This window comes from Leptonotus elevatus, chromosome 13 (assembly GCF_054856555.1).
Source record: "Leptonotus elevatus isolate MCC_2025b chromosome 13, RoL_Lele_1.0, whole genome shotgun sequence".
Lineage (NCBI taxonomy): Eukaryota > Metazoa > Chordata > Actinopteri > Syngnathiformes > Syngnathidae > Leptonotus > Leptonotus elevatus.
Window position 1 is genome coordinate 12,215,584 of NC_141251.1, and position 20,685 is coordinate 12,236,268.

The following is a 20,685-nucleotide window of genomic DNA, read 5'->3' on the forward strand; positions in this document are numbered from 1 at the left end:
GCATGGGCGGGCACATACATCCTTGTCAATGCTGCGAGAGGTAGCTAGCTCGATGCTAGTTGGCAGCACTAGCTGTCTAGAACTGCTAATGTTGCAGCGTTTATCGTGAACAAATGACAGCGTCACTGCAAAACAACAACATTGCTGTACAAATGACTCGTCTGATTAAATGCATAAAATATAATTCATCGATGCTCATTCAGTCATTGATATTTTTTTCCGAGATGGAATTAGAAACTTAAGAGTTAAAAAAATAAATAAAAGGCTAATATACAGTCTTGCCCGAGCAACGCTTATTACTGCGATATGCATTTAAAACACATTGTTTATTTTTTAATGTCTGAAAGTATGTAGCAATTAGGAGTCGGCGAATGAGTACACTGAAATGAAGTGCTAGTTTGTTAGCAAGACTTGGCTATTTTACCAGACACTTACCGTGAGAAAAGTTTCCCTTTTCATTTTTGCAGTAGCCACAGCGGTAACCGTCGTCCCCACCGAAATATTCTACAATAGTGTAAGAATTGTTTCCTGCCATGTTTGGTCCGAAAACCAATGACAGATGAGTGTCGGGGGCGCACGGTAGCGCACAGTATCGTGGTTGTTTATTTAAAAAAAAGAAAGGGGAAAAAACTTTATTGAGACGAGAGTTACAGACAAACGCGACTGTGTCAAAAATGCTTTAGCGTTACAACAAACGAATTGAGTTGAATTGTATTAGGGTTGCGGTCTACAATTATGAAAAACAAGAATCGTGCTTAAGATTTTGTTTTCATATCGCTTTAATTTTGTTGCTGTGCCCGCCCACATTAGTGACGCCACTAGCAAGCAACCAAGGATTTTCTTAGGTTACAGTAGTGCAAACACATTCGAACACTCACATTCATACTGTACTTAAGTACAAGTACAGATAATTGAGTAAAAAGACAGGTAAAAACAGAAGTACTGATTCAAGTTCAAACGCTTTAGTTGATTTTAAAGTTTAGTGTACAGAATATATGGAACATTTGTATTTATTATTTTCAATTTTTAACTTCACAACGAGATGTGGGACTGCATACAGTTTTCAATATATTATCTTGCACCTCTTACTAATAACAATTAAAATATAATAATAATAATAAATTACCGGGCACAAGTAACCCTTGAAATTAACCCTTGCAAGCAGAATCAGAATCAGGACTGAACTGACTGACTGACATGAGCCAAAAAAGCAAAACAACACTAAATGCTAAATTAGCTAATGATAACGGCAGATTCGATGGAGAATTTATCAACACCTGAAGCTGGCTATTTGGCTCCCACAAGACAACACAATGGGCACAGATCATTCTTGAAGCTGATACACAAAATTATTATAAGGTCACTTATGGGGAAAATCTCTGTTGTGTCATTAATGCTCCACGTTCCTCCATGGTGATACTGTTGAGTTTGTCCACTTCGTAAGATCTCAATCACTCACAATTGCAATCACCGTACACTTTACCCCTCTCTGTTTTTTTGCATCACCCGCGGAGATTGACAAAGTACTGTAAGGAATAGAAAGTACATTTGTTTTAAAATTTAAGGAGTAAAAAGTCATCCCAAAAAAAGTACTTGTACTCAGATCTTTCAAAGAGAGGTACCTGAAAAATCTACTTACCAGTAAGTACCGTAATAAAAGTAATATAGTTAAGTACTGTTAAAACTTATTTGTATTCTTCCCACCAATGAACACATTAGATATTTAGATCTCTAATTACACATTAGATATTTGGGATGATAACAGTGATTTGTGTGAGCATAATGAAACAGGTGAGAACAAATAATAACCTTCTGGCATACTGTAAAACAAGAAATAAAGATAAATTGATCACCAGTTACCATAGTAGATATTTATTCAAATAATCTGTAACAGGGAGTTGGCCACTAAACAAATCTGCAAAACGTAACTGCAAAATTACAGTAAATTACAAAAATGTGTTGGTAGAGACTGTAGAAAAATAAGTTAAAAATCCCCACTGTGTCACCGATGATAGTTTTTGGGTGTAAATGTTTGGCCATAAAAAATTTCCAAAATATAATTAAAAAGAGTCAAATGCAAAGGTTTCCAAACACATTGTTTGGTATAAGTAGCCTCTGTTCTGCATGCACATTTTCTGCAGTAACATTTGATTTGTACAGGAAATTAAGCAGTCACAGTTAAGTGATACTTTCAGACACAAACCTTTGGATGTGACTGACATTTGCAAACTTGAGTCATTGGTAGCAGTTTGGGCAGAAGCCTAGCTGAAGCTCCCCTGGGGAACGGGGATGTTTTCATGAAGGTATTTCATACTTCCTTGCTCAGAGAAGTCGGCCACAGTGTGACCTTCTCCCCGAAGGACCCATTTGGTTGTCAGCAGCCCCTCTAAACCCACTGGACCTCTGGCATGGATGCGTGCTGTGCTGATCCCCACCTCAGCACCTGGGGAAAAAAAATAAACCACTCATTTGACTCTTTCAGTCATTTTTTATAATATTATATTATATTATATATTGTCCACACCTAAACCGAAGCGGTAGCCATCAGCAAAGCGAGAGCTTGAGTTGAAGAATACGCAAGCGCTATCCACTTGCTGCAAGAACTGTTCGGCTGTCTCTTCATTTTCTGTGACAATGACATCGGTGTGAGAGCTGCCATATTTATGGATATGGTCCACAGCGTCCTGCATGCTGTCCACCACTTCGATGCAGCACTCCAGATCCCCGTATTCTGTCCGCAGGGACTTCACCTCAGATGGGCTGAACGTTAAATATGATGCAAACCGGGGACCCGCGTGGATCTTTACCTGAAGAAATGAAAATGGGAAATCAGAGTAATTCTTTAGTGTAAGCAAATAAATGAAAATGAAATGAAAATTATTACAACAATATTAGGTTTACTAGACAAGTTCTAGAAATTGCGACACTGATCTTACGTGTTCTGTCCTCAGCATATCGATGATCTGGTCAAATATTGGAGTACGCAGCAAGTCTCTATGAATGAGGAGGGTTTCCATGGCATTGCAGGCCGCAGGGTAGTCACATTTAGAGTCTCGGACTGGAATTATTAATGCATACATATACAAATATAAGTTTGCTGCATGTCAAACGCTTAAAGGTCCCATGCCGCAATTCAAAAATACATATAAAATAATATTTCAAGTCCTTTCATTGGGTTTGCAAGATAATTTGGGTTGAGCAGGATGACCCTTTTCATGCTATTTTCATTGGCCTGTGATTTTAAACCAATTGGTCTCATTAATATTTAATACATAAATAAGCTTTAAATGGGAACTTAAGTAAGGCGCTCCATTAAAATGACTTTTGAAAAGATTCCAAGTATTTAGTTGCACTTTTTTAATTGCATGTTTTGAAAGCTACATTGTTACTAAAAATCTAATTCTGCTTGTTTGTTAAAGGATCTTTGTGCAGTTTGTCACTTTTTTACTCGCGACTGCCACCTCTGGCCCAAAGCATAACTGCAGCATCTTTGTCAGGCTTGTTCATTTTTTTTACCCTCATTGGGGCATAAAAAAGATTGCTAAACATTGGCAAAAAAGCTTGAGAATTCTTCTGTTGACAAGTTTACTTAAAATGTTACAACCTGCCAAGGGACTACAGATAGGAACTAGTCAACGGCTATTATCTGTGATATTTACATAACACTGGCGTCGGGCCAAAACTTTGTACCTCTGAAGTCATCACTTTTCAGGACACCCTAAAAACGGCATGTTTGTTCAACCATTAACATTGCATCACAAAGAGAGCAAGCCATTTTCAACACTTTAGATTGGCCAGTAATTCGTAAAAACGGCACCCTGACCAAAAGTATAGATTTTTGAAAAATAAATTAAATTTGCCAAAATGACTTAGGAGTTGTTGGCCCAACGGCAGCAATATAAATGTTTATTAATACATGCTGTCTCCTTTTTAAATTAAATAAATACAATTTAAATATACAGTAAATAAGTTATTTAAATGGACATACTGCTCCATCTTGTGATCGGATTAGTGATGGGTTTTTTTTACTTGCTGATTGCCGACCTTAATTATCCTGACCGTATAAAGCCAAGTGTATATGGAAATGTTTTTACAGCGTATGTGAAATCTCAGGTTGACAAAGCCATTCTCCATGAAATGTGCCCAAGACACAGCTCAGTTCTGGTTCTTAAATGCTTAAAAAAAGTCAACTGGAGTTAAAATAGGGAATATATAGACACACAAAGGGATTACATACCAATTTCAACAGCTTTGTCAATGCTTGCTTCACTGTCAATGTAAACATGACAGACACCTTCGCTGTGGCCCAGTACGGGGATACCCTTTGCTGCTCTCTGGATGTCACGCACCAATTCGGATGAACCCCTCGGAATGATCAGGTCAATGATCTTGTTTAGTCTGCATAAATCTTCGACTTCTTCTCGGGTGCTAACCTGCATGGTACAATCAATAGAAATAACAACATTGTCATCCCAGGAAAAATTTGGCTGAATGGTTGTAAGTTCACACTTGCAATCTCACCAGTTGAATAGCATCTGCTACTCCATGAATGGAAAGTGCTTCCTGGGTGAGTTGATGAAGAATTCTGTTGGTGTTGGAAGCTTCCTTTCCACCCTTCAGAAGCAAAGCATTTCCACTTGCGATAGCCAAAGCAGACACCTGAAACACACATTACAGATTTTAGACAATCATCGTCGTCAATATAAAATATAATAAGAACAAAAAGCCTCCAGTAATAAATTACTTGTGGGAGACAGTCCGGACGTGATTCAAAAATAACCAGCAGGACACCAATCGGGACAGTGATCTGCTCCAACTCCAAGTTGTTTGCAATCCTGGTCCTCCGCAGCACCCGACCCACACTATCACTTGAGGACACGGCCAGCTGACGCAGGCCGATGGCGAGGCTGTTAAGTTTAGCTGTCGACAGACTCAGGCGGTCAATCAGAGCCTGGGACAAACGACCTGCGAAGAAATCAATTCACATGGCGATTTTTGGGTGCCCGGTTGCTGAAAGATCAATATTCATACTCGGCTACAGAAGAGATTTGTACACGCTGAAATGATTATTCACAACAAAATCTCTTCACTCATAATTATATGCAATCCAATCACACACATAATACACATACCAAAATCAAAGCTGCTGAGTTTGAACAAGCCACACCAACTGACACAGCCTGTGGAATTTGGTCATTCACATGACCAGTTTGTCATCTTTACCTGATGACATCGCCATCTCCATGTCTCTCTTGTTAGCACTGAGAATCTCATCCTTCTTCTCTGTAAGCAAGTCGGCGATGCTGCAGATGATCTCTCCTCTCTGGAAAGCCAAGCACAATTTCCTTTTGCAGTGAAACCTTGATTCTATGGTTGTGACAAAGGAAACAATTTGGAATTTGAAATGTGTTTATTAGTTAAAAGATGCAAGGGCATAAGATGGAATCATTCCACTTTAAAATATGTGTTGATATGTATCGAATCGTCTTTCATTGGAGCGCTATATCTTTGAAGGAACAGCCACATTGCAAGTCCATTCATATGTCAATCAAATGACAACTAGAAACTCATTGGATATCCTCACGAACTTGAGCTGCAGCATGTCAACTCGAATCATAATCCCACTGAATCAAATCCTTCTACTTCATGTATCCATTGACGTATCAAACCGTCTTTTATTGGAGAGGTGCACACCCCTGCTTGATTCCCAAAACAACTCTTCTCATTAACAAACCAGTTAATAAACAAAACTTTCAGTCAAATATTGCTTTGGCTCACAGTGGTAGGAAGTAAAGTATTTTTCCAATGAACTTAATTAGATTTTTCAAGTAGCATTCTATACTTTACCTGAGTACACTTTTTGACATTTACTGACCAACAGAAATCTTTACTTTATACTCCTTTCTCAAAATTGACTTTGTTACTTTTACACCCCGATGACGACATAATGTAAAAATAAAAACATAAAATAAAAAGGCAGAAACAACAAGAAAGTCAATTGCGGCTGAGATTATAACAGACGGAACAGATTCGGAAAAGTAAAATATTCCCCATCCACAGACTTATTTAAGAGAAGTGTTTGAGGTTATCACCTACAATAATGGTTTGTGGCAAAGGGGTTCTTTTACCACCCTAGGGGGGGAAAAAATCACAAGTTTTTGACGTTCAATATTCCAATATGGAATATGAGAGGACATTTATTTTTTGTGTTATCAATTGCTACTTAGCTTGTTTTTAGTTAGTTCACAATGTTATCAAAGCTATTGGAACACATTGTGGAAATAATTTTTGTAAAAATAAAAAAGTTTTTATTTTTGTACTTAAGTACGTTTCCCATTCATTCCTTGCCAGCGATTTGGCAAGATTTGGTACCAGAAATGGAATGGATCATTTCCAATCATTGGAATGGGAAAAATTGATTCTGTTTGTAAACAGAGTTTTACTACATTTGTAAACTGACGTTCCACTTTAATAGTGCAGGGGTTGGGGTTCGGTGCTTTGCTCAACGGCACCTCAAAAGTTATCATGGTGACAAAGTTCTCACCAACAACTACTTTCAATTTATTTTGTCTGCAGCGGGACTCAAACTGTGCTCCTTATTTTCCAAAGCTTTTACACATTAGCTACTGCCACCCTATATTACTCATAGCTACATTTAAATCAAACTTAACGAGGCGGGGAGAAATGAACCTGCTCTGGCAGCAGTGAAGCCAGAGTTCTTCCAGCATGACGGGCCATCTCTGTCTGCTGCTCCACAGTGGGACCTGATGGTGACAAGAATATAATCCACAAATATTTGAAGCCCTCATTATCAAATAACATAACCATAAACAATTTGCATTTAGCTCAATGCACCTGCTGGTTTTACTTCAGAGAAGAAGGTACCGACTTTCTTCCCCTCCACAATGTCCGTGATGACATGGCCTGTGACTTTGGGATCCGTGCCATTGGCAATGACCACAGACGAGCCACCTTGGAGGGCCCACAGGGCTGCTTTGACCTGTATAGGAAAACATGTTCAAGAGTCTTTTTTCTTTTCTTTTTTAAACAAACTCTACAATTTATGATCACTAATCAACTCAAGTATTGTTTAGTCTTGTCAACCTTGGCTTCCATGCCACCAATGCCAACTCTGGATTTGGTTCCATAGGTGATAGATTGCTGGTCTCCAGGATAGAAGATATCAATTAGTTTCGCATCATCTGTCCCTGGTGGACTATCATATAAGCCTGTAGAATAAATAGTTTTCACCTTTAATTCTACATTCAAGCAATACAAACATTGTCTTGAAGACAAAAAAAAAGACAAATTAAGACATTTGAAGATACAGAAAAACATAATTGATACAAATTCCAGCTTGGAATAATGTCTTAATAATTGAGCAAATATCTCCATCCTTAGCACCCGTAGAAAAACTGACATGAAATTAATTTAAATATGTAATATTAAAAAAATAATGCATGATTGTGAACCTTTTTTAGGCATTTTTGTGGTATAACTCAAAATAATAATGTTAACATTTAAGACGACCATCACTGTAGTATTTCTGTACCTTGAACATCCGACAAGGCAATTAGGAGGTCCACTTTCATTTCAACAGCCAGACGGGCAGCTAAGCTGTCATTATCTTTGATGCTTATTACCTGAAACATAGAAAATCATTTTGATTAAGCCATAAGAAAAATCAGACCCCGAATTATGATTGGGGACAAAAAAATCATTAGATATGGAATACAGCAGAAGCCAGCAAGTCTCATTAAGTGGTTAAAAGTTCACCTCTTTCAAGCTAACACAAGCAGAAATGTGCACCATGCAGTTTTTAAAGAGGAAAACTAAAATCCCTAAAAAAAAAAAATTTGCATTCATATGCCCAAGAAGTGAAAGTTGCAATGAGAAGAAACACAACATTGTAAGGTATTTAATTTGACGCATGCCTTCACCTTAAGAAATCCCCATACACAACATGGACCACACTTAGTATTCCCAGCATGCCCTTCACAAAGTACCCACATTTACCCCCTGTAGGTCACTGTTGGGAACAGGGGGGGGGACAACAGCATCATTGGTGTTAATGATGGGGACAATGTTCATCCGCAGAAGTTCCAGCAGAGTGCTGTTAAGGTTGCGCCGCTTCTGCTCGTCGTGAAAATCCAAATTTGTGACTAAAATCTGCAGAAATGAAGACACGTAATAAAGCCTTCAGTAACAGTCACTTTCAAACATCTTTCAGTAAACAGTGAAGAAAAGCTCAAGTGCATACTTGTGCAGTGCAGATGCTATACTGGGTAAACATAGCTTCATACAATGCCATCAGACCGCTCTGTCCAGCAGCTGCACAAGCCCTTGCCTCCAAAACAGGAATTGCCTGCAAAAAATAAAATAATCGTAGTTAAAATGGCTATGGAATATTTATCTAATGAAGTTATAGCTCACCATTTCTTTCAGCTGGTTTTGGCCAGAATGTAAAGCTTGTCTGACACTTTGCGAGAGCAGGATCTCATGTCTTAATCTCTGCTTCCCAAATGCCACAGCACCACTAGTGACAATCAGCATCTCCCTCCCTTGATTCTGCAGCATGGCCACCTGACAGGATACATGAATGATAATGAGTTAGCATTTTGAACGAGACTTAACCCGAGCAAATATGAGGATAGGGATCAACAGCTTGAATGGTGCATGACCTGCTCAACTATGGAGGCCAGTCGCCCCAGCGCCAGGCCGCACTCATCTCCCCGTGTCACCACAGCGCTCCCTAGTTTCACCACGATGCGTTTGGCTTGCTTTAACTCACTCCGATGGGCAAAAGACTTGCCATGGGAGCGTGGGTGCGAGACTGTGAGTGGGATGAAATGGTTACAGGTTTACCGAGATACAGTTAGTGTCATTTAAAAGATTAAATAAACCGAACTTCAATTTATTAGTTAAATATTTGTGAATATCATCAGACTTCTTTGATGGAAAATAAACATTTGTGATTTCATTTGTTTTTGTGCACCTAGGTGTCAATTTGTCAACAAAAATCATTAAAAACAAAAAAGCATCTTATTGTAAGTACAATTCGTATAGTCATACAGGTGACAATGTCAATGTGTGAGCTGATGGTCTTAACTGGTTTCAGCTAGTAAGTGTGCTAGAGTGCAGATAGATAGGAAGGAGCCAAGCCAGGACAGGTCACAGCGACACAACGGCATAGCTCAAGTGAGAAATGAATGCTGTCATGTCAGTTATCAGCTGCAATACAAGATGTATGTTGCTTACATTTTGCTTGGGAAAATGTCCTCACACAGGCAGGGTTGACTTTCACTTGCCGAATTCTTTCTGGCAAGTGAGAGCACAAGTGGAGTCTGGCAAACATGGCACCGAGTCCTAAAATCCAATGAAGTGTGACAAAGACAGAGCAATGCCAAGTTAATGCAGGACATCTAACTCAATGTTTAAGCACCTTTTAGTGCAGTAAGGTGTACCCCGCGCGCCTCATCCCAAAGAATATTGACACAAAATATCCTGACAGTGGGTACTACTCAAACATATCAATCTCATATTAGCTGTGCCATTACAGTGCGTTTCACGTTACACATTATTCTAAACATGCAAAGGTTTGCAAATGTTAGCTAGCTTAGCATTAGCTTAAGTTATTGTGCCGACAGATACAAATCGAACAGGAAGGTCAAGAGCAAAAATTTAGCCAAACCTTACCTCGCAATGATCAAAAGTGAGAAACCAAGCCTAAATACTGTCTGAGAAAACTTCTGGAGCAAAGACACGTAGTCGGGCTGGCGGCACTTAGCTGCCACATCCGCAGCCCACGTTTACAGCTAGAGAGACGAGATTGCAATTCACAAAGGACGCTTGCGTAAGGTTTCTGGTTACGCAGCACCGCATGAGTTAAAATCTTTTAGCGTACGCAAAAATAGTAGACGGACATTGACCTAACTACGGGAAGAACTTTACAGCTGGAAACAAAAGCTAATAACTGTATTGTATCACATAAATGGTGAGGAAAAAACAGAAAATATTAGGCATTACCCCCGTTGTACTGATACAAAATGTATTGTACTGCACGTGTAGATATATATTTAGTTTTTTAATTTGAATAACTGCTGTATAGTATGTTCAATGGACTTGAATTAAAATTTTTGTTGACTGACAATTGAGATGTAGAGGCTATAAATTGACTCAAGCTAGTACGAATAAATAGTATTACGGATTGTATTAATTGTATATATGTAATGTAGCACATTACACACGCACCATAGCACAAAATTATACATAGGGCCTTCATACTGTATATCAAATGAGCATTTAACATATTTGCACCCATTGCTCAAATGTGACTGTATATTATGTTATTATTTTATGTAGTATTATTTAGCACATTTACATCTCATTATTTTAATGTTTTTAATTTAAAGTTTCAAAATATTTTGCATACATAGCCTCTTATGCGTGTCAGTAGATGTTTCATGCACTTTGGAAATTGTGTGTATTAGAATCCATTGTTATGATACAGAATAGTTATATATTACTGTTAACAGACAATTATATTATACTTCCTAAACTCCCTGTACAAATATTACATTATCATAGACTGCATTATTAGCATATGCCAACATGCAGCATCTTTATCCATCAATCAATCAATCAATCAATCAATCAATCTATCTATCTATCTATCTATCTATCTATCTATCTATCTATCTATCTATCTATCTACCTATCTACCTATCTATCTATCTATCTATCTATCTATCAAGTTGCTAACATTTTGCTGGATCAATGTTAAAGTTTGACTGTACTGTAAAAAAATAAATGGTGATGTGTTGTCTCGGAGCAAGCTAGTCCAGGAAACGGAAAAATATCAGCACATCTTTAGTAAGGTGATACTGAAGCACGTGATTGGCTGTGCGTGCAGAAAGAGGCCTGTGAAACATTCATGAGCAGGACAAACAGCACAGGGCATTCTCTTTGAGCCACCATAACAGGTCCAAGCAGCGCTATGGGATCTGTCGAAGAAACTCTAAAGTGCCCTGCCTGCCAGGATGTATTCACGGATCCTGTGAAACTCCCATGCAGACATAACTTCTGTCTGACCTGCATCCAAGCAGTCTGTGAGGATGGTCCTCTTTTCTGCCCTGAGTGTCAGATCCTGCTGCCATCCAACCTCACCCTGGAGATAGATGGAAGCCTCCAAAGCAAAGTGAAGGACTTCATTATCAAATCATCAACGCCGGTGCTCCAGACAGAAACCAAATCTTCATCAACTATTCGCTGTGACCACTGCATAGAGACGCCATCAGAAGCTATTAGAACCTGCCTGACCTGTGACGCCTCTCTGTGCCAAGCTCATGCCTTGTTGCACCAGCAAAGATCTGCACTGAGGGATCACACGGTAGTGGAGCTGACACAGGATCTGCTGTCTTTAAAATGCAAGGAGCACCGTGATGAGCTTAAGCTCTTTTGCTTGGAGGATAGAGTCCCCGTTTGCTGTTTGTGCGTCCTGGTTGGTGCACACAAGAATCACAGAGCTGCCCAGCTACATGAAGCCTGTACCGACTTAAAGGTCATTCATGTGTTTGCCATGGTGTATTTCTATGCCAGGATTCCATTCAAATGATGACTTTTTGTATATGCTGTTTTTAGAGTATGTTGGAGACAACTGTGAAACAACTGCTACAGATGAGATGTGAAGCAGAGAACGCTATTAAGGACTTGGAGTTCATGTACACTCAAACAGTGGTACAGTCATTGTAAAATACCAATCTTTTTTTTAAATTGATATTTTAGTTTGTCAGATGATTCTTTTTTAATAAATAATTTTCAGATGTCTGCAGCGGATTTCAAAGAGAGAATCTCAGATAAGTACAACAGGATCCGAGTTGTGCTGGATGGCGACGAGCGTCTGATGATGCAGATCATCGATGCAGAAGAGGAATGCTTGAGCGAGTGGCTGGAAACGCAGAGAGCAATCGTGGAGGCTCGCATCAAGGAGATAGACGACCTCAGAGTTTCTAGTAAATTACTCTTACAAGAAACACATGACTTGAACTTCATACAGGTAGGGTGTGACATTGTGGATCACATCAAACTTTTCTTCCAATGTTGTGGCCATAATTCAACTTCATAAGCTGGCCTTATTGTCTTTTTACAGCAAATTACCGCACAGAATCTGTGGTGAGTCTATTTCTCATTCATGTCATCATTGATTAATATTTGTTTCGACATCTGATTGTATTCCTCTTTAATTGTAGTGACCCTCCAAAGTTGTCGCCCATTCAGCAAATAGACAGAGAGTTGTGTGAGCCTGACAAGATGAGAACAGTAGAGAAGCTGGTAGATGACCTGTCAGTGGCTCTGTCGCAGCATTTTCCTCGAATGTGGTCCTGTAAGTAAAATTATCTTTTACAGTGGATCCTCTAAAATCGGTTCTGTGATGCTAGGCAACTTCGGGGTTGTTTCAGGTTCAAAATGTTTTGCCCGTAGTAAATAACGTAAGTTTATTTATTCACGATTCAAACTGTACAGGCAGTGTTATTTCTACATCAATAACAGTCTTTTAAGTGTAAATACAAAGTTGAGCGTTTAATAATATAGTACATACATCCATTTTGAATCATGCTTATGATTATTAGGGTCCTGCTATAGTATTCTACTTTTAATTTGAATTGGCAAGTTCGTATTTCAGCATCCAGCGTGAAGCGAACTCAGGCCAAACTGCACCGAACGCAAGTGACCGTAAAAAGTTCGCCACCCGGAGCCCTTCCATCCTCTTTTCTTTTGCGAATTTGTGTGACAAGATGACGTTTAGTGACGGAACTTTGGGACAATGGGGAGTTCCAGGTGGGAATGATGGTTTTGACGGACTGAACGGAAGTAGTTTGTCTTTTTGGCTTCCCTCCCGCATGTAAGTGAAGTGTGTCGTTACATTGAGAGCTAATGTTGATAAAGCCATCTAAAATTGCATTAATGTTTTATTTATTTAATTAATAATAAAAAGGATTGCGTTTCTTCGTCTCCCCAAACATATCTTACTTTATCATCCGCCATTTATTGTGACTACAAACGTGCGTGTGACGTAGTTTCGGTCAACATGTGCGATGTATATCCGGTCTTGTCGCTTATTCGCAAAACCATTTTTCATCGCCAAAATGCGCATTTTCCTTTTTTTCGATACGCTTCAAAAACCACCCTCTCCAAGCGTAAAAACTTTTTGGGGTGCTAATTTTGGGCCTTTTTTCGATTTTCTGGCGTTTCCATTCAGTTTATTTATATTATATTATAGGAGAAAAATATTATACTGTTAGTAGGATATTGAAGATGGAGCTTTTAGGCAAGAGAGCCAGAGGAAGCCATGAGGGTAGTTGGTATTTGAGAGAAGGATGCAGAAGATAGGCATCGATAGAAAAGAATGACACACCGCGGCAACCCTTAATGGGACAAGTTAAAAGAAAACGATGAAGACTGTATTTGATAGAATTCTAAAATCAACTTATTTTCCTGATAATAGTGTTCTGGATAATAACATGTCATTTCAGATCTAAGTTGTCCTGCTCTCGACTTGAAAACAGCGCACCCTGTGCTGGAGATATCCCAGGATGGGAGACAAGTGTGCTGGGGAGTGCAACCCGACAGTGGGGCTCCAACCACTCAACCGTATGATTCCCAATACAGTGTCTTGGCTCAGAAGAGTTTCATTACTGGCCGACATTACTGGGAAGTCATCGTACAGGACAAACCATACTGGCTGATCGGTGTGACCACCGGTCCAGTCACTGGAAATGTTGGTCCAAGTCTGAGGCCTTCCGGACCGGGTGTGAATAAGACTTCCTGGTGCATATACCACAATGAGGGACAGTACATGGCGTGCCATAACACCCAGGAGAAACAACTGCAAGTTGGAAAGAAAGTCAGAAAGTTGGGCATACTGGCAAATCTCCCGAAGGGGGAGCTGTCGTTCTACAATGCAGACACCATGACCCTGCTTCACTCTTTTTGTGTGGAGTGCAAAGAGCCCCTTTTTCCAATGTTCAACCCTTGCATTGATGTGAATGGACTGAACAGGCATGCTCTGACCATGTTTTGGATTAAGGACCCATGGGATTGGAGTGTCAACACACTGACAAATGACAAGTGACAAATGATTTCCTAATTTGTCATATTATGGTATATAAGTGATGTTAAACGTTAGATGTTGACAAATCTTATATCATGCTGAAATGAGCATTACATTACATTTGTGTGTTGTATTTTACTATTTGACATGATTGGAGTCAGTCACTGATACCACAATACAGTGTAAATATTTAATCCATTTATTTCTGGGTCAAACTACAGTTCACAGAGTTAATGACCCGTGCATTGCTTGTTCTTTTCACTGCATAACCCTCAACACAGCACAGCACCAAGGTCATTCGTTCCTTTGGTGTCACATGTCAGTTTACCTTGCAGGGGCGACCTGCAGGGAAAATGTATCCAATCAAATTGGAGTATGTGTGTGATACTGCATATTTGTGTGTATTGTTGTTTACCTTCATAGATATTAAAGAAAATAAGAAATAGCGCCCGATTGTTCACCCTTTTGTTCATTAATTTTATATGTGGACATAGCCAAATTGGACCATTTGAATAAAACTACCTCGATAAATCATTTTCAGTCAATTAAACCAAAAAGGTAAAGCAACTTCTAGGGCATTAATGACTCCAAGCTATTATGTCATTGATAATCATTATCATCATCATTAGCGTCACATCATTACCAAACGTGCAGAACATTTCTAGATGTTATCCTTATAAGTACATGACTGGGTTATATACTGTCTATTTACGTTCACAGTCAAAACTAAGTCAACTGCACAAACACGAGAGCCCGACTCATAATGAGTGAGGTTCAAGTTTCGACTGGAGGCAGTAGCACAGAAGATGCTTCTTATTAAGATGATGCTTGAGTCTTTGATTTGATCCAGTCCAGGAAGTGAGTGACCCGTGAGTACACCCCCGGCTTATTCTTCTTCCCGCATTGGTCTCCCCAGCTCACCAAACCATAAATAACATGGGTGTTGTTGCGCTCACAAGTCAGCGGTCCTCCAGAGTCGCCCTGAAACAACAAATGTCCTCAAACAGTCAACACACACAGTCACATATAGTCTCATATTAGTAGTGAACTTTCTCCTCACTCACCTTGCAGGCATCGACCCCTCCTTGTAGATGGCCGGCGCAGAACATGCTATTATCCAAAACTGAGCCGTAAATTTTGCTCTCAGAGCATTTCTCTTGGTTGATCAGCAGAACGTTGGCCTCCAGCAAATGGTTGGAACCATATTCGGCTGCAAATAGAAATATTACGAAGCAATGGGAGTGAGCTCATTAGTGTAACATTCCAAGTTTACAACTTCTTTCAATGGAAACATCTAACCACTCAAATTAATGGAATATATGTTTCATCATTTCAATTGTAAAAAAATTGAACATACATTCCTCAGTGGTGCCCCATCCAGAAATGGTACATTCCTCCCCGTCATCAAGTGGGCCTTCAGGTAGACAGGCTGCCTTTACAAACTGGGTCTCATTGGCACAAACACCATCAGTGGCTTCAAGACGCAGCAGTGCTGTACAAATGCAGGTGTTGGGTATATCAGATTACATGCAAAATACAAACTATGATCCATTGTTTTGTCCTATTATTATGCAGGTCTCATCACAGCAAACCTTTGTTTGCTTTTTTAATTATTATTTTTTTAGTCCAGTCAGTAAGCCAATTGTTTGTCATAGCGTTTCATACGATAAACCCATTAAAACAAAATAACTGTTAAATCACTAGCAGGTGTGTTTTCGGCATACTGCAACTAGAACTACTTCCTGTTTCCATTTCTAAGAATCATGTGAAATGTAGTCCTACTAGCCCAATTCTGCGGTCACTGGTCAGACCCAATGTAAGATGAGCTTTTTTGGTGGCATATTTCCAACGTTACAATGCGGGACCGTTACGGCACAGCTGGCTTCCAATAGCTGCCGGGGCCGAGCTAAAAAAAATGTGAGAATGGTGAGTGCATTGACTTATTTACAGCTGTACAGTTGAACTGTCAACCAAGATAGATTTAGCATTAGCTAAAGCAATAACACAACCAGATTGACTAGCGATTAATTTTGTTATACTGTAAGTAGTTCCTGGTGAGAATTTATTTGATCTTCAGCGAGGGAGTTTGCAAACACGGACGCTGGTGGACCGCAGAAACGAACTCACTTCGCAATACTATTAGCTCGATTAGCATTAACTAGTAGCATTATTAAGTACGAAGCTACAATAAGCAAGCACTCAGGACGTTTATGGATTTAAAATGGAATGGATCCAAAGAAAAACATCAGGGATCCTGGAGCATAAAGTAAGTTACATGAAAACCTTTCCGTGTGGTTGATATGCTGCATAAGCTTCAACAAATCAATATGTTTGAATGAGACAAGCAAATACATCAGGCTTGGTAAACATATATAAGATGAAGATAAAGCGCTAAATAAGTGCACTCAATTTACCGTTTAATATTTTGATCAAGATTTTTCATATGTTGGACTACTATGAAGTGATTTTCGTGAAAAGTACAATAAGTAAGTGATTCGAGTTTATACAAGGCTAATGCCAATCGCTATTGTTAACCGCTTAGCATAGGCTAATTTTGTTGGTGTTTGTGTAATGTGCATATGTGTAAAGAAGATAAAGAACAATGAGTATTTATATCCACTAAATTCAACTCACGTTCAACCTTAGTTGACTTTAAAATAAATGAATAAATAAAAGGGGGGTGGGGTCGATTCATCGATTAATCAATGGAATAATCGATGGGAGACTAGATTTTTTAAAAAGGTGTTAGTGACAGCACTAGTCGAGATGTATCACGTCAACATACTTCCTTTACACCAATTACACTACTACTTTCCCATCATCTAGAGCATTGGAGGCATACTGTAGCAAATTTGCAGAAGTAAAAAATACATGTTAAAATTCACAAATAGATCATTTTTTACACGAATAGCCGACGATGGGTCCCATGGAAAAACACGGAAATAGCAAACCACAGGAAGTAATCTGGAATGCTTACCGATGTCATTGTGAACCGATACTGGAGTCTCCCTGTAGTTCTCATGCACAATAGCCTCTTCAACATTAAAGATCTGTTCAGTGGGCTCATCGGTGTCCAACGAGAGTCCTCCCATAACCACCTGCATGTCATTTCCCTGTTCACTGTTCAAACACATAAACGTGACATCAGAAGGGTTTGCAACTTATTTGCAACATGTGCTAGTCAAAAAAAATGCTCTTACATGCAGTGTCCAGCTGTCAGTATCCAGCAACTGTCAATGAGAACGCCTCCACAGATGTGTTTGTGTGGCTGAGTGGATTTCTTGGGTCTGACCTGCAGGGACACCTGCCAAGGCAATGCCCCAGGGGATACCTTCAATCCCCCAAAAATTCGGGTCATGACTCTCTTTGGCTGAGGCTTCCCACAATTCCTGAACGGTATTGGAGAAGGTTTGGGAGCCTGTGAGGGGTCACTAGGCTGTGGAGGCTGGATGGGCTTTTGGGTTGGGGCAGGAGTTGTTGGCTGGGGCTTTGGAGCAGGGGGCTCAGGAGGGGCTTGAGGAGCTGGGGAAGCTGGGGAAGCTGGGGAAGCTGGGGAAGCTGGAGTAGCTGGAGTAGCTGGAGTAGCTGGAGTCGCTGGAGTAGCTGGAGTAGCTGGAGTAGCTGGAGTCGCTGGAGTAGCTGGAGGATTCCAGAAGAATTTACAGTCACACAAGTAAAACATCTCTTTTCAATTATGTGCACTTAAAATAACATCTTGTGCAAAGACTTGAAGTCTCCGTACCTTCAGAACACTCGTCTACATCACAGTAGTTCCACAGCAGCTTTTGGCCTCTTCTGAAGAAGCACCATGGTGTCAAGTCACCATCTGGGTTTCTGAGGTATAGAAAACATCCCACTTAGCACCCTCCTTTCCTTTAATTTTCAGCGGCATCCTTTGAGAAAAAGTTAACCTGCAGAAGTTGTGAGGGCCAAGGCCATCACTGTCCTCAAATGAGGTGAAAGGATCCGTTCCTTTCTGCAGGATGAAGTGAGAGTTCCAATAGAGGCATTCGTCGCCATTAATTGTCTCACTCACGGTGCCACGATACGACTCGCCATCATCATCAAAACAGTCATTTGGGCCTGTGAATCATAACACCCCCCCCCCCCCCACACTTCAATCATTTGTATCATAAAACTCAGACTACAAGCCGTGACATTTCCCCTTAGCTTCCACCATGAATATTAAAGAGATACTTGACTCACTGAGCCATTTTCAGCAGTAAAAAGATCATATTTTGTCTAGAATTAATTTGATAAATTCATTATTTTTTCATGCGCAATTACTATAATACCTTTAAAAACACATTTTCCCACTTGCTGTCGACTGAAGATGGCATCACCTGTGCTGAGGAAGTAGGTAATGACCAATCACGGCTCACCTGTTTTCTGGGTTTGGCCAGCAAACTGAGCCATGATTGGTCATTACCTGTATCCAGGTGATGTCATCTTCAGTTGACAGCAAGAGGCAAAATTATTATATATCTAAATGTTTTAACTGTTCATGAAAAATAATGAAGTTACCCCATTAATTATAGACAAAATATCATCTTCTTACTGTTGAAAATGGCTTAATGTGTCAAGTATCTCTTTAAATTTAAGTAGTCTGCTAGCATACAATAGGAAACACCATGGAAGGCTAATGGAAATTAGCATTGCTATTTCAACCATTTTAAACCATCAAGAAACAGTTACTTTAACACACCTACGGCCATAACACAAGACGAACCTTCACAGGTTAGCTTAGCTTACCGCTAGCTAGTTGCTACATTAGACCCGATATGGATGGATTCATCACTTAAAACCTTACCAAAAGTGTAAAAATAAACTGTGTAAGTAAAGTAAAATTTTCCATAGGTCGACGCAAATGTGCCGGCTTCATATGTGCACTCCAATATCTAAAAAAAAAAAAAAAGAAGCGAATACTGTACGAGGCTTGGTAAAGCACTTTGGACAGCATCATTTCCCCCCAAGTGGTTCAAGGTGTACCAACTCCAGAATTTAGTTGAGGTACTTACCAACGTGACAGAAATGACCTCTGAAGCCTGAAGGACACTCGCAGTCAAAGTCGTTCCCATCTTTGATGCACTGTCCACCATTCTTGCATGGATTAGGCTCACAAACAGCATCTGGAGAAAAACGGTAAACATTACTCGCCATAAACAATGTTCATCAAGTTAGGCCATTGGTGTGAATAGAGAAATGGTTCCTCACATATTCTACAGTGTGGCGGCTGGAAGGGATGCTTGCATTTGCACTCATAAAAAGGTGACGAAGAAGTCAGCACACACTCACCACGGCCACATAATCCTCTCTTGCAAAATTTTGGGCCTGCAACATTCATCATGTTTTATATGGGTTATTTCTTGGAAACCCCATATGCGTATTCTTACCTCTCTCGCAGCGTCTTCCCTTGAAATGTTTTGGACAGTCACATTTGAATTTTTTCCTGCCTTTTTCTTTGCAGACGCCGTTATTTTGGCAAGGATTTGGGTTACATTGGCCTGAGGAAAAGGAAGGCGTAGTGCGTATCACAGTGTAGATTAAAAAAAGAATGACCTAAAGAAGAAGTCTTTGATTTAGTGTTTCTCACCCGTTGGCTCTTGAAGGTCAAAGAGCCAGTCACTTATGTCATCATCATCGTCATCGTCGTCTCCCACAATTCCAAAGAATTGGTCTAAAAGGCATGACAAGATACAAATGTATGCATCTGTGACATGCTAGCAACATGAAATATCACTTACCATTAATTATGTCTTGAAAGCGTTCTTTCCTTTTCAGATGTTTTCCATGTTTATGACCTCGGATTTCATGAGAACTATTTCCATGGTCATGATCATGATGACGATGACGCCTTTTGTGCTTGTGAAGTTTCAACTGGGGGGGGGAAACAGTGTTAAAAAACATTTCCATAATGAACGACTGTCTCTTTTGGGGGGTTATTTTTTTATTTTTAGTTAATATTCAAGGAGAGAAAGTCAATTATTTTATTTTATTTTTTACAATGGTTAAAAATGAAATTGACTGGCATTTTTTAATATTTGGGATATTTGCACATTTAAATTTAATTTAACATTTGTTTATTTGCAGGTCGTATCATAATCAAGTTCTTGTGTAACACCCCCCCCCCCCTGAAATAGATTATCCATAAATTTTGCAGATTACCCAAGTTTATTTTTGCAAGTTCCCATACGTTCCTATTAACGTTTCCATCTTTGAAAATTACATTAGTGTTGCAATTCCACTTGTGATTAGTCAACGTTATTATGGCATCACTGAATCGCTTTGAAGAGAAGCAGCTGGTGAATGCTCCATTTTATTCCAAAGACAAGACATAACAACAGCAAATAGGAAACTATAATAAGCAAGCACCAGTAGTGAACAGGGAATACATACTTCGGCGGGAATGAGGATCACAGCAAGAAAGAGGCAAAAGAAGAGCAGCTTCAGGTTCATGATGGCAGCAGATGAGGCGACACGCAGACAAATGAGAGCAGCAGATCGCGCTCACTTTTGTCAACCTTTGCGTGAGTACACTAACCTTTGATTCGCCTTCGTCTGCCCATCCTGTGGGT

General features: G+C 39.7%; 4 protein-coding genes across 12 annotated transcripts in view; 1 reads left to right on the forward strand and 3 right to left on the reverse strand.

Annotated features, from left to right (window-relative positions):
* ate1 (arginyltransferase 1) overlaps positions 1-610 on the reverse strand; it is a 39,882-nt gene extending 39,272 nt beyond the window's left edge. For all 5 annotated transcript variants that reach the window (XM_086092402.1, XM_086092399.1, XM_086092401.1 and 2 more), the window contains exon 1: positions 436-610. In XM_086092402.1, the coding sequence (XP_085948528.1) occupies positions 436-535 (100 nt within the window). In that variant the 5' untranslated portion in view covers positions 536-610. The remainder of the gene's footprint in view (positions 1-435) is intronic.
* Positions 611-940: 330 nt separating this feature from the next.
* Positions 941-9,840, reverse strand: LOC147163858 (delta-1-pyrroline-5-carboxylate synthase-like). Of its 3 annotated transcripts, XR_015096827.1 has the most exons (18): positions 9,697-9,840; positions 9,259-9,366; positions 8,682-8,833; positions 8,434-8,583; positions 8,261-8,365; positions 8,011-8,169; positions 7,553-7,643; positions 7,105-7,229; positions 6,856-7,000; positions 6,691-6,764; positions 5,224-5,323; positions 4,745-4,965; positions 4,522-4,659; positions 4,238-4,433; positions 2,937-3,058; positions 2,525-2,807; positions 2,204-2,443; positions 941-1,526 (listed from the first exon to the last, which is right to left on the reverse strand). XR_015096827.1 is itself a non-coding variant. In XM_086092387.1 (17 exons), the coding sequence occupies exons 2-17, from the start codon at positions 9,353-9,355 to the stop codon at positions 2,262-2,264; spliced, it is 2,334 nt and encodes a 777-aa protein (XP_085948513.1). In that variant the 5' UTR covers positions 9,356-9,366; positions 9,697-9,840; the 3' UTR covers positions 1,852-2,261. The 3 variants fall into 3 exon arrangements, 2 of the variants coding, with proteins under 2 accessions (XP_085948513.1, XP_085948512.1); XM_086092387.1 differs by lacking the exon at positions 941-1,526 and having other exon boundaries at positions 1,852-2,443; positions 8,017-8,169; XM_086092386.1 differs by lacking the exon at positions 941-1,526 and having other exon boundaries at positions 1,852-2,443.
* A 1,153-nt stretch (positions 9,841-10,993) lies between these two features.
* LOC147163859 (tripartite motif-containing protein 14) lies at positions 10,994-14,558 on the forward strand. The gene is made up of 6 exons (XM_086092405.1): positions 10,994-11,560; positions 11,641-11,736; positions 11,822-12,055; positions 12,149-12,171; positions 12,249-12,382; positions 13,533-14,558. Exons 1-6 carry the CDS (start codon positions 10,997-10,999, stop codon positions 14,129-14,131), a joined length of 1,650 nt encoding a protein of 549 aa, XP_085948531.1. The 5' UTR covers positions 10,994-10,996; the 3' UTR covers positions 14,132-14,558.
* Positions 14,287-20,667, reverse strand: LOC147163860 (factor VII-activating protease). 3 transcript variants are annotated; one of them, XM_086092392.1, is made up of 13 exons: positions 20,507-20,667; positions 19,855-19,987; positions 19,704-19,787; positions 19,504-19,614; positions 19,325-19,441; positions 19,129-19,239; positions 18,022-18,193; positions 17,853-17,944; positions 17,311-17,704; positions 17,088-17,230; positions 15,468-15,602; positions 15,175-15,320; positions 14,287-15,091 (listed from the first exon to the last, which is right to left on the reverse strand). In XM_086092392.1, exons 1-13 carry the CDS (start codon positions 20,564-20,566, stop codon positions 14,927-14,929), a joined length of 1,863 nt encoding a protein of 620 aa, XP_085948518.1. In that variant the 5' UTR covers positions 20,567-20,667; the 3' UTR covers positions 14,287-14,926. The 3 variants fall into 3 exon arrangements, with proteins under 3 accessions (XP_085948518.1, XP_085948517.1, XP_085948516.1); XM_086092391.1 differs by having other exon boundaries at positions 17,311-17,722; XM_086092390.1 differs by having other exon boundaries at positions 17,311-17,749.
* Positions 20,668-20,685: the final 18 nt, after the last annotated feature.

What these genes read in the sequence shown, in the direction of transcription:
- LOC147163858 (XM_086092386.1), bottom strand. Translation starts at nt 9,355, where the DNA reads ATGTTTGCCAGACTCCACTTGTGCTCTCACTTGCCAGAAAGAATTCGG. An exon ending in TGGCCTCCATAGTTGAGCAG is followed by an intron (nt 8,584 to 8,681) that starts GTCATGCACCAT and finishes GTATCCTGTCAG; the next exon opens with GTGGCCATGCTGCAGAATCA. An exon ending in GTCCGGACTGTCTCCCACAA is followed by an intron (nt 4,660 to 4,744) that starts GTAATTTATTAC and finishes TGTGTGTTTCAG; the next exon opens with GTGTCTGCTTTGGCTATCGC.
- LOC147163859 (XM_086092405.1), top strand. Translation starts at nt 10,997, where the DNA reads ATGGGATCTGTCGAAGAAACTCTAAAGTGCCCTGCCTGCCAGGATGTA. An exon ending in TCATGTACACTCAAACAGTG is followed by an intron (nt 11,737 to 11,821) that starts GTACAGTCATTG and finishes AATAATTTTCAG; the next exon opens with ATGTCTGCAGCGGATTTCAA. An exon ending in ATTACCGCACAGAATCTGTG is followed by an intron (nt 12,172 to 12,248) that starts GTGAGTCTATTT and finishes CTTTAATTGTAG; the next exon opens with TGACCCTCCAAAGTTGTCGC.
- LOC147163860 (XM_086092390.1), bottom strand. Translation starts at nt 20,566, where the DNA reads ATGAACCTGAAGCTGCTCTTCTTTTGCCTCTTTCTTGCTGTGATCCTC. An exon ending in TGATCCTCATTCCCGCCGAA is followed by an intron (nt 19,988 to 20,506) that starts GTATGTATTCCC and finishes TCCCCCCCCCAG; the next exon opens with TTGAAACTTCACAAGCACAA. An exon ending in TGACCTTCAAGAGCCAACGG is followed by an intron (nt 19,615 to 19,703) that starts GTGAGAAACACT and finishes CCTTTTCCTCAG; the next exon opens with GCCAATGTAACCCAAATCCT.